This window comes from Gossypium hirsutum, chromosome D08, assembly GCF_007990345.1.
Source record: "Gossypium hirsutum isolate 1008001.06 chromosome D08, Gossypium_hirsutum_v2.1, whole genome shotgun sequence".
Lineage (NCBI taxonomy): Eukaryota > Viridiplantae > Streptophyta > Magnoliopsida > Malvales > Malvaceae > Gossypium > Gossypium hirsutum.
In genome coordinates, this window is record NC_053444.1 from 53563716 (window position 1) to 53576408 (window position 12693).

The 12693-nt window shown below is 35.6% G+C and overlaps 2 protein-coding genes across 3 annotated transcripts; both read right to left on the reverse strand.

Annotated features, from left to right (window-relative positions):
- Nucleotides 1–1465: 1465 nt before the first annotated feature.
- On the reverse strand, nucleotides 1466–5750 carry LOC107900751 (nuclear transcription factor Y subunit A-4). 2 transcript variants are annotated; one of them, XM_016826448.2, is made up of 7 exons: nucleotides 5520–5750; nucleotides 4614–4842; nucleotides 3464–3579; nucleotides 3133–3204; nucleotides 2364–2528; nucleotides 1958–2256; nucleotides 1466–1846 (listed from the first exon to the last, which is right to left on the reverse strand). In XM_016826448.2, exons 2-6 carry the CDS (start codon nucleotides 4825–4827, stop codon nucleotides 1972–1974), a joined length of 852 nt encoding a protein of 283 aa, XP_016681937.1. In that variant the 5' UTR covers nucleotides 4828–4842; nucleotides 5520–5750; the 3' UTR covers nucleotides 1466–1846; nucleotides 1958–1971. The 2 variants fall into 2 exon arrangements, with proteins under 2 accessions (XP_016681937.1, XP_016681938.1); XM_016826449.2 differs by having other exon boundaries at nucleotides 1927–2256.
- Nucleotides 5751–7205: 1455 nt separating this feature from the next.
- Nucleotides 7206–12361, reverse strand: LOC107900750 (protein FRA10AC1). The gene is made up of 11 exons (XM_016826447.2): nucleotides 12230–12361; nucleotides 12053–12120; nucleotides 11564–11645; nucleotides 10719–10802; nucleotides 10381–10420; nucleotides 10064–10109; nucleotides 9376–9434; nucleotides 9054–9121; nucleotides 8510–8602; nucleotides 8331–8395; nucleotides 7206–7663 (listed from the first exon to the last, which is right to left on the reverse strand). The coding sequence occupies exons 1-11, from the start codon at nucleotides 12283–12285 to the stop codon at nucleotides 7569–7571; spliced, it is 756 nt and encodes a 251-aa protein (XP_016681936.2). The 5' UTR covers nucleotides 12286–12361; the 3' UTR covers nucleotides 7206–7568.
- Between the last annotated feature and the right edge of the window lie 332 nt (nucleotides 12362–12693).

Consider the following 12693-nt stretch of genomic DNA (forward strand, 5'->3'; position numbering starts at 1 on the left):
GGAATGCCAGACTATCCTACATCTCAAATGAATGATCCAGCAATGCAGAAAATGGAAACAGACTTCACTACCCCCAATAATGGAAATAGAGAACTTGAAAATCTTACGTAGACGATGGCAACTGAATCTTTTAATTCTGCCGGTATTTTTTTTTAAGAGAAAAAGGCATGAAAGTAGAAGTTTCATCCAGTTAGTTTACGAAAAAGAAGAGTGATCCCTCAGGAGTTGCCAAGTATCGACCCACCATGAAACTGAAACACATGGGGTTGGTATGGTTGGTTCCTCAACCTCTACCACTGAAAGGGAGCGCCAACATTCCCACCTCTGTGCTTCATTCTCACTTTCTGATTACTAAATGTTTCATCACAGGGATCATTCATTTTCGCACCACATTTCACCCTCTAACACACACTATGACCTTACTCATTTTTCATTTCTTTTAAACCCAAAAGGCACTGAAACAGAATAAGGATAGGGAAAAGTTTAAAATAAATAAATAAAAACCCAACACCCGCAAATAGAATCCTTGATAGATTCAAGAGAAGAATGGAATATAGAGAGAGACGAGGCAGAGATGGAAAGAGGCAAAGAGCGTTTGAACAAAGAGGGACAGAGCGATAGCCGATCGAATTTCTTATTTCTTCTTGTAGGGTTTTCGGCTGCTTGCCTTATGGGCCAGGCCAGGGGGCTGACATTTGATTTGGCCTTACCATTATTGGCTATGATAACCTTTTATGGGCCTGCCTCATATAACTAACTACTCTTTTAGGAACTATCTGGCATTTGCGGTATGATAAAATCTTTGTCTGCTTTTCTGTATGTTCCTGAATATTCATGTAAAGTGCCATTAGATTTGTTAATCTTTTGATCCAAACAAATTTATTTCGAATTCATCCTACCTAATTCTGGAGATAACTCTGAATTTAACAAATGACAAATTCCTAAAAGAACCCATTAACAAACCTAACATATCCTAACTCAAGATAACCAACCAGACCAGCATGCCATGAATCAGATCTTCATTAAACATTACCTTCTCCCAACATAACCCATTAATTAGTAGTGGCACCAAAACTTAATTATAAAACATTTGACCTATTCGTCTCCATCCTCAAGATCATGGGATTGATCTGCAGGCACACCCGTTTGATAATTTCAGTGGGTGTGTTGAGTTTAAGTTTTCTTGTACCAAAAAAACTTTTTATGTTAAATGGGGGCAACGGTGCTTGAGCTTCACCAAATCTTGATGTAACCACCAATCACCAACTAATGTCGTAAAAGCTATATATATGTGTGTGTGTGTGTATGCATACATACTCGAGGAAGAAACAACTATTTGGTTCAAAATCCAACTCTTGTTTGAAACTTAAACAAACAACCATGAGCCAGTTAGATAGACAGGTCAACGTGTGGTATCAATAGCCATAAAAAATGATGAAACAACCAAACACATATGTCAGTGAGATAGAAACAACAACAGACGGCATTTACATTATTAAGGCCACACTGATGGAAAAGTTCAAAGCTCTTTCAGTCATACACAAGTCTCCAAGCCCTTTGACACTCAAATTAATGTAAATTTGTTTGAAATTTTTGCACATTCACAACTGTTTGCTACTGCCTAGATACAACACCTGTTTTTATCTTCTTTTTTTACAAAAGGGTCAAAGGGAGGCATGTCAAAGCTATTACCAGAGTGAAGATAAAAAACCAAAGACCACATATCTTCTCATATAATAACCCCTTTAACCATGAGTAACCAAAGCCAAGAATGAATTGCCTGAGGGACACCACTCCAGGAGGGATTCAGACACCCAAGATCCAGGGCAAATACCTCCAGCACTGCCTGTATGGAAGAACAACCCCATTAGATACAGACACAAACAATGACCCCTTCATACAATGAAAACTAACTATTTGCCAAACCTGCACAGCAATGCTGGAGAGTGCCACCCACCTCAAGGATAAATTTCATTTAATTGAAGGCGCCCCATGTTGCGCCCCGTTCCCTTGCATGATATCCCTTGCACAATTTCCTTCTTGCTGACCATAGAAGGAATTCATATTTCCAGCACCATTTGCGGATACGCACTCAGACCTAGATGATTTGGTTGAAATGTTTTCATCTGAATTCATGCCCTTTTGTGAAGTGGGGCTGGTAACATCATCACCCTGCTTCTTTGTATTAAGAAAACGACCTCCACAACCCCTAGCCCTTCTCATAGCATGTAGATGCCGGGACTCATGAAGGTATGGCTGTAGTCAATGGCAACAGAGCTGAGTCCTGAACCTTCCTATCATTTCTACCAGGCACCACTAAACAAGAAATGGGGGGAAAGCCCCTAAAAGAATACCATTTTTACCTTTCTAATTTTAATGGCTTTCTTTTCAAGCTCAGCCTTAGCACGTATCTGTCTTCGCCTCAAAATGCCATGATATTGCTTTGCATTTACATAAACAGGCTCCTCTTCCATTTGAAGAGGCAAAGGCATTCTAGCTTGATGCATTCCATATAGATGTGGTGACACCTGAATTTAGTTAGCAATAGACCACATGAAGTTCAACAATTCTGTGTGGCAAAATAATATAGACATCTCCTAAACCTTTAAAATAGTAAGTTCATAACCTGAATCCCCATTATTAAAAACACATGAAACTCGTGCAAAAGAAAGAGAAGGGAAAGGTTAGGTGATGGTTGGATCAATCAGATGGTAAAATTGGTCTTCAGCTATTTGTGCGCAAATTGTAAAATAATTAGCAATTACATTTTAAAATATTAATAACAAGTTCAGTTATCCCTCAAGGAAAGCAAAGAAAGGATGAATCATTTTCTATGAACTTGTAAGCATTATTTGCGGCCCCAGGATAATAGCATTAAACAAAGCAAACAAACCACAATCCTATATGTAGAAGCATCACCATGACAAAATTTTTTGTCAACGTTGTATATTTCACAAGTGATAGATGCATAACACCGCAAAAGGAGACAGATTGCTTATTCTAATTATAGCTTGAAAGAATCTATTTTCTAGCAACCAGATAACTGCCATCTACTGCAAATAACAGTCACTAAATTTTGTCTTTTCCAGTTCTCCAATGTATTTACAGCAGAACAAGAAAATCAGAGCATACCATCATTTGTGGCCCATATGAAGTCAGCATTCCACCATACTGAGGATCTGAATAAGGATAAGATGTCAAGACCTGAAAGTTTGGAGCAAGTATTCTTCCACAGTCAAAGAGAAAATCAAAGTAAACTCATATACATCCAAAAAACACAAAAAATGTAGGTTCACTACTAAAATACATGATAGCTGTATGCTGATGCATTCATGAACGCACTGATATGTATGAAAGTGTATGCAGGGGTTGAAACTTGTGCGCATGCAGGGGGGGGGAGAGAGAGAGAGATAGATAGAGAGAGAGAGAGAGAGAGGGAGAGGGAGAGGGAGAGAGGCCTTACAATCGAGTGACCAACTAGTTCCATTTGGGAATTTGGTTCATGGTGTTCACCCAAAGTAAGGGGTGTTGTGGAAGGAACGTGTTTGAGATGTTGGCGATCTTGTCTGTTTCTCCCATCTGATCCAAAACCAAGATAGCATTAATATCCAATGAACGCAAAGCACAGGGTTTGTATGCCTCAATTTCATGCAAAATGCAGACATATTATATGGCATTAGTTAGCATCCTCAAATAGCAACTATTTCTAATCTTGATTAATTGGCTTTTGCTGTCCTCCTCAACAACCCAAGACAGCACACATGAACTTTAGAAAGTAAATAGTAAGGATATACATTCCCATCCAAAAACAGTAACCCTGTGTGGAAGTAAGACTCTTAGGAGAAGTTAGGTAGGACTCTTATAATTAAAGAAGCTGTTTTAGGACTCTTAAAATAGAAGTGGTGTTTTGTAGGACTTTATTTAGTTGCATACAATTTTTTTAATTATTCTAATCTCTTAAAATAGAATTTGTGTCGATAAACCCTACGAGATCTGGGTCTCTCTCTAACAAATCCTAAGGTTTCACTCCCCCTTTGACGAGCTGAGCTATCAATCACAATAAGTTGTTCCATGAACCAAAATAAAGGGAAGACAATTCGTTTCAACTTCCCCTTCAATCACCCGATGACACAATCCTATTTTTACTCCTAGTTATATCAAGAACCCATTTAGAAAAGTTACATTCTGCCCCTTAGTTTTCTGTCATATGACATGTTTCTTCTTTTTCTCCCTTTTTCATTTTGTGAGACATGATCACATCCTCTTAATTGATTTCTAAAACAAATTCCCAGCTCTTGCACTAAATAGTAGGTAAATGAATGACAGAACCAAAAGGAAAGGAGACATTAGCTAAAAGAAAACAATATATTTTCTTCCATTTTTAGAATCATAATATATTATCAGCGCATGAGGAACTAAAACAGCTTCACCGATCCTATAAAGTAATAATATAAAAAAAAACATAAGTCCAATACCAAATTACAGAGTTTGTTTGATCCAAAAACTGATACCTTGCGGTCTTTTAGCATAAAAAGAAGCATTCCATCTTTAACTAATATGAGAAATCAGAGATTGTGATCCTACATTGATCAGATTCTCTTTCTTGAAATTACCTTCATTGCCCAAGTCCCCATGAGCCTGTGAATGCACATCTCCATTTGCCACTGAACCATTTAGTTGTTCTACAGAAGGCGACTTCGAGGCAGCTTCACCAAAGGGGTTAGTCCCAACTCCTTTCCACCAGGGTTCAGAGTAGGCAGTTGACTGCAACACACTTTGAGCCCCACGGTCTATCTGCTGATCATCATTCCCTGGTTTTGCTGGCATTTCTCACGACTTATTCTGAAATTCAGAAATTACAATTAGAGAGCTAAATAGCCCAAACATAGAATTTTACTTATGAGATATAAATAGAGGGAAGAAAAAAGAAGAAGAACCAAAATCAACAATGATCTCAACTAACTTCCCACTCACTATCATCTAATATAACATAACTTATGTGCAAATCTGATGTTGACTTCCATCAAAATTCAAAAAAAAAATAGATTAATAGATTAAACATGAATCATATGCATAACACAAAAACATCAGAAAATTCTCATAGGAAAATTTTAAAATTTATGTTAAAAGGAAGGCGGATGGATCATTCCATTAATTCAAAGTTCAACTGATATAAAAATTTAGAACTTCGACAATCAAAACTAGCACCTAAAAAAGAAACTGATCCCCGAAATCTTATTCAAAATCAAGCCGAACTTAATACAACAGAGTAATTCAATTTCTAATTTTGCATCTGGGTATCTCTAACCCCCCCCCCCACAATTTATGCTAATCTTCTTCTTTCCTCCGAATTTCTCATCAAAAGAGCAAACTCCCATAAGATCAAACCAAAAAGGGAAGTTTTTTACAAGATGCTAAGTTAAAACCCTAAGATGACTCGAAAATTTTTAATCAAAAACAGTAAAAAGAAAGATCTTTTAAGAGAATCAATTTAAAAAGGATAAAAATAGAGAACTTACAGTAAAAAAGAAAAGAAAAAGAAGATTGGAATTGGAGAAGCAAATGCCTAGAGATTGATTCAGTTTGGCTCTCTCTGCAACCATAACAGAGACATAGAGAAAGACAAATCTATCAAGCTTAATAAATTATCTTTATTTATATGTTAAAAATTTTAATAAGAGGTTTTTATTTGTTTCATTGACACAAATGTCGAACTTTTTGTCTTTTATAAGGTAGAAACTGAAGCTGTAACTACGAACTTTTCCAAATTTCTCCAAATAGATTAATTTATCACACAAATTACTTTATTTTATACTTTTTCAAATATTTATATTTATAAACTCTAAATATATATATATAATTATGAATTGCAACGTTTTTTTACCTATATTTTATGAAAATTAAAAATTTAATCCAATTAAATACCATTGTTAAACCTAATTTAAAAATTAATTTATAAGGAATTAACAAAAACCAATAATTTGAAATTTTAGATGTAACAAATTAATAAAAACTAATAATTGAAATTCATGTTTTCATCAACAATTAAACTAACTTTTAAATAAAAATAAAATCCTAAAAATTCATGATTAGTATATAAATGTAAAAAAAAGACCTCGTTGTAATTAAAAATTCCTAAAATAAAAAAGGGTTAAATAGTGGGAAATACTTAAATCAAACAATGTTATCGGGTACATATAAGATAAAATAATAAAAATAAAGTAGTGGGTGAAGATGATTTTGTGGTAGTGGATTAAGCAAATAAGTAGGCAGTGGGAATTTCAACTTGTCATCATCTCTTTTTTCCAACGGCTGTGGAGTGGACTCCTTTCTTTTGCTTCTTTTTAAGTTCATACTATTTTCAGCAAAGCTTCAGCTACAATTCCTTCTTTTTCTAATCATACAACTCTGGTTGAGGAGCCTTTGTCAAGTGTTATTCAATTCTTTTTCTTCCCTTTATTAATAATTAATATTCATTACCCGATTATATAGATCCAAGGAATTGTTGAAAATGGCAAAATTAGAACTAGGGTTGGGTTTGGATCCGAGACAGATTCCAAGAGGCGCTCTTTTCTTCCTTTTTATTAAATTCCAGTTTTATTACAGGACAAAAAAGAGTGGCGTGGACACTGGACAGAGAGACATGGTTGACAGCGGTGACACATGTTATGCACACACCACGTGTCGTGATCAGGATGACATCGTTGGGGCCCGTGCTATTTAGATCTTGCCACGTTCTTACTATTTTTTATTATTCTTTGTCTTTTTCACTTGTCAACCATCGTCACTTGCTTAACGGCGTTTTATGTCCCCCTTTAACCACGCCATTATTGTTTTCATCCTAGGTAACAAGACACCCCGCCCCCAGAACAATTAACTGTAGGTGGAATAATTTTCTTGATACAGATCTGTACGTTATCACCAAAACCAAAGAACTTATTCCCTTTCAAAAATAGTAGAAAATAATAAGTGTAAACGTCGAGGGTATGTCTTATACAGTTGAGACAGGGTAGGCGGCTACGCAGTAGCAACTACCAAACTAAGTACACTACTAGTATCAGTTATGGATGGAGGAATTGATATTGTATTAAAAAGATTGCTGCGCTTTAGTCAACATCACTAGACTAGAGGCCCTTCATCATCATCGACACATATGTAGATGTAGATTATAATTTTACTTTTTCTCACTTCTTACGCTATGCAAATAAAAAGAAAGCCTTGCTTTTCCCTTTTTGTTTTAATAAAGAAAACAAATTTATTAAATAAAACTCCATTCTCCATAAGAAAACGTCTGCACACCGCCTAAAAAACTTTCACATTCTTTTAGCAGCCTTTGTAAGATAACCACTCTTCCTCTATTTGGTGAGTTGATAGGCAAAGCACACAATTTTTATTACTACGATTTACAGGCTGAGCAGCAGAATGAACAAAAACAAATTTACAAGTTTCAACTGAAATTGGTATCTCAGCATGTCGCTACCACAGGGGTAAACTCTCCCAGGGCACTACGGTGTCAGCACAGAAAAGGGTTACTCTAGAAGACTTTTACTAATTCACCTGAGTCTCACCTACAATGATGGAAACATGCCCTCAAGGTACTTATCAAAGTCTTCGTCATCGTCGTCACGTTCATGATTGATAGCTGAAGATGATGCCCTTTTACCTGAAAAAAAGAATGGAGAAAATAACAATGACAATGAACACATCTGAATTCAGGTGTACCTAAACATGTGAAAACTAATGGTCTAATATAAGGCCTAAGGGTGCCCTCTATTCCCCCAGCTAGGCCGGGATTGACAAAGCCAAGTTATCAGTCATTACAACACTCGGTAACCTTGATTGGGGATTATTTTTAGCTTAACGAACCTAAGCATAGAAAGAACACAGTTCTAAAAACTTGCCGGGACAGTTAGCCAACAGCCACATCCACCACACTTTACCTAATTTATTACAGTCAAGACGTATAAGCCTATCTCTGGTTTACTACTCATTCTCCCGGTATTTATATTTCTGATGTACTAACAGGAAAATACCAACAAATTACACATTATATTGCGTACGTGTTTCCTCAGTTTATGTGTGTGTGTAAGGATCAAACATAGAGAACTATATGTAAGCCTCCTTGCCCCGGATGTAGCTTGACTCCTGAAAGTTAAAGTTCTTGACTATTAATTCTGAATCAATTGAGTAAATACAAGGAGGGGGTGACTTGCTCTGTGGGTGTGGGGGAATTAGGAACTAGAGTAACAATAATGGTCTATTGCTGTAGAAGGTAAGCAATAACTTTATGAAAATGAATGATAAAGGACCATTGATGGCAACTCCCAAACCTTTTCTCTTTTCTCTGCTCCTCTCACGCTCCTCATCTGTGTCATCTTTGTCTTTTGACTGATCCCTGTATATAGTACAAGCGTCAACTTATAAGCATGGAAAAGTGAATTGCTACACCATCTCATTCAATTACTAGAGAACAAATTTCTAGTAAAATGATTTGGACTCAAGTTGACACCTTTTTCTTTTGTAATCCTTTTTCTGTTTTCTGTCAAATTCCTTCTCCTTCTCCTTCTCCTTCCGTTTTTTGTAATGAAGCTTCTCAGCGCATCTATTTGGAACGGTCAACAATAAGAAAGAAGCAATCAAGGACAGAAGGCTTAATAATGGAATCATACACATACTAAACACTACAGAATGTTACATGTCAAATTAATGAAACGATAAACCATAAACACAACACAAAGAAAGCTGTACTTTTTCCAACGACATGGCACTGTATCCTAGAAATAAACTAGGATTTACGCCAATAGAAAGAAGCAAACATTAGTACAGGTCATCTAGGATTTGCGTTGACTAGTATACATTCTTTTAGGTTATCATCTAAACTCTCAACCCACACATCCATGCATCCATTTCAAGAGAGGGAAAAAAATTGCCTCATTTAGCATGTTCGTGTACAGAAGGTTTATAAATGCTAAATGAGGCAATGATCTCAACAAACGTAAACAAACAAAAATGGTTCACACACACACAGAGACAAATAAGGTATCTCTACATACCTTTCACAAGTTACCAACTTCACCAGGGCTTGCTTGTTTTCTCCATCCTCAAAATAGGAAAAGTTTACCTGAAAATTTTATCCAAGGAAAATGAATAGGCCAAGTTACCTTAATATTCGCACAAGAAGATATTCCCTTCATAACAAAATATATCAGTATTTAGAAAGTAAAATAGGAACTCCACAACATCCTTAATGCTATTACTAGATGAGGTAGCAGTTACACATAAAAATATTACCCAACCATGCAAGAATTCATACCCCTAGCAAAAGATGATGTCCAGTGAAATGGCAAACGGGTATTACAAATAACAAACACTTGCCTCATAGCTTGCTAAGCCATCTTTCTCATTGCAGTGCTTATTACCACATATAAACTGTCCTGATAGAAAAGAGTAATAAGTAAAATTTAAACTTTTGTGCCATTGCCACATAATGACCATCATATGATTGAACACAATTGTTAGCTAAATTATAAAGATAAGAATCAATAAAAATATGCGGTGTTCAAGGCCATGAAGTTTCCTTGTCCTTGCTTTTAGAACTTTTCTACCCCACACCTCTAATCCATCTTCATGATTAATTATTTCTAAAAGTAAAGATTTCAGTGTGCAAAGTTTAACAATTGCCAAAATTGGTGCATCTAGCAGTGTCTAGCAGTGTCAAAGCCCTCAAATTTTCAAATAATTTTGGTGTTCAAGGTAGGGCCTGAATTTTACCTCAGTCTTTATCACTACTACCAATTTTTGTCCACTTACTTTGCAAATCCATTGTCCAACAACTTTTGAAGATTAACTAAAGCCATCTATATACATCCTTTTTTCAAATTAATGACATTGCATAGCTTTCTGATAAACCCAAGGCAGATTGGAATATGAATGTAATTCTGGAACAATGAAAACTATAAGATTCCAGAACAAAAACCAGTTGTAAATTACTGTCAACTAAAAAACATGATGTAATTTACGAATTAGTATTAATCAAAGCAGTCAACAAAGAGAATCTATTTACCTTTACCAGATATAACTTCCTTCTCTGTTCGCCACCTCAAACCAATCTATAAAATCGAAAAGGAAAAAGCTTAAAACTGAAAAATAACTTGAATTAAGAAAAATTCCTCAATAATCTAAAGTGGATAATATAGTACAAAGAGATGGAATAGAAGATAACTGTGTATCTGCTTTTCCATTTTCAGCATCAGGTTGTGCTTGGCTCAAAGCATTACACATGAATTTTTTTCCATGTTTTGTATGAAACAACTACCGTGAAATATATCATGAAATAGACAAGTTTCTTAAAACATCTAACAGAAGTAAGTAACAACATACCTTACCACACTTATATTGTGACATGTCAGCTATGCAGTATCTTAAATAAGCTTAAGGGAACAAATAAAAAGTCACAGCTAACTTTTATTGAAATTAAAGCTGAAACAAACTCACCAAAATGTTGACTGATCCACTAGACGTTTAAACTTCTAAAGAAACCAGAGTAATGCATGAATTCCTTTTTAGATAGATCTGCCACAGCCTTACCCAACTTTCCAAGTAAGATTTACCAAGAAGAAAGTCATTAAGAAATAAGAAGACGAAAAGCATTCCCCTTGTTGAGATTTTAGATTTTCTATTCTCCAATATAAGCAAGAAACTAAAATAGCAAAGGATACTCTTTAAAAAGTTTACCATAGTAACGCTTCACCAGCTTCTGCTCCCAGGAATGATTCATATCATCTTCCTCAGAACGTATAAAGCTACAAAAATTGTTAAATGTGAAAAAAAAAAAAAGAAGAAGCTGTGCACCATTAACAATATATACCACGTTTGCATTTCCAAGAACATGTCAGGCACGAAAAAGCACAACATCCAAAATAATCTCCATATTGATTTGCGGATGGAAATAAAGCAAATAGAAAATTGTCACAAACAATATTATATGAAATTCTTCTTGATCCTACATTTTTTTCCTAGGCTAACCACCATTCCCCATCTAAGCTCATCCTGGATATGCTAAACAACCATGAATCCACAACACAAAGCAGATTTAGCTTGACCTGTATTTCAGGATTCTCAATTTTGACATAATGATTGATCATAAATCCACTTCATGAGCACTCATCAAGCTACTCAATTAGCTCTGAAACCACTAGTCTTCTACAGTCAAATAATTAATCATTTAACATCTGATAATTCTAAAAGTTATCTACTCATGCTTTGACATTTGAACCTGAAAAGAAAATTTATAACAAAGCAAGTCCGTGTCCATTTTCTTCGATCCAATACAAAAAGAGGATGACGGACAAGTTCCAAAGATTAAGAACAGTTCAAAGTTTCATTCAAACTTTGAAAAAGTCATAGGTAACATAAATAGATATAAATAACACATTAACACCATTATACCTCACACCTTGAAGAGAACGCATCAAAGGGAGATAATAGATGGAAGACCGTAAGCATTAACCATAAAGTGGCATGCAGCCATGCAAGTCCATTACTACAAAAAACAAAAGCATACCGATATCCCTCCCTCAGGGTATCATGATCTGTTTTAATTGGCAACTTCACATCAGTAGATTTTTCTTTTCCGTAGAAGCCAACTGCAAAACAGTAAGCAAGAAGCAAACAAATGACACCCAAATGAGAAAGAGAGGGAAAAAACACCACCATAACAGCAAAATAAAGACAAGATGCACCTGAAAAGTGAGAAACGCCACTAGTTTTAGTATGGAAAATAAAATGTGTGGCTGACTGTAGCCTCCTTCCATTCTTAAAGGAGAAGACTGTTCATCATCCACTTGTTTTAGGACACAAGGATGTAACAAATACAGCGCTCACTATTTGCATCATTCCTTTCATGTCCATTTTCCAATAAACTAAGCAATAAAGTAGCACAGCAAGTATTTTTGACGAGTAACACAGATAAAGGAAATGCAAATATTTTCTAACGTGAAAAAAAAAAACAAAGCAGTAACTGTAACAAGAAACTCGATTAAGGAAACTTTACCATAATCGTTCAAGAATTTCTTGTGGCGATCGTAGGCGTTGAGGCCGCGAATGTGAGCTTGGTACTGTCTGAGATTGAGATTTTAAAATGAAGTGAGCTCAAACGATGCGTCTGTGTTTTGTTAGATTCAATCACGAAAACAATAATAGTAAAATGGAAGAGAATGGAATACGGAACTGTTTTTTCTCTTCCCTATCGAAAATTGCAGACTTGAGCGACCGGAACGACGCCATTGTTTTCGTGTTTCAAACCCAGAAACCCTAACGGCAGTTTCGCGCTGTTTCGACTGTCCGGCTGGCTGGGCCTAAATGGCTCGAAAAATATAAAACTATAAGTCAGCGTTGTTTTTATGGGATAATATAATTTTTAGTCCCTGATCTTGGAAACTAGATCCACTTTGGTACCTGTACTTTTGTTTAGTCCATTTTAGTCCTTGAGCTTCACGACTAGATCCATTTTGGTCTCTAAACTTGAATTATGTCAAGATATAATGATGTGACCAGTTTTACTGGAACAAGATCAGATCGGATGAACCAAAAATCAATCAATATATCAGTTTGAACAAATGGACTAAACAAATTAACTTGAAAAGTGCTTGAAATTGGTTTAAAAAAAGGGGGACAAAAATCGGTAGTTGAACA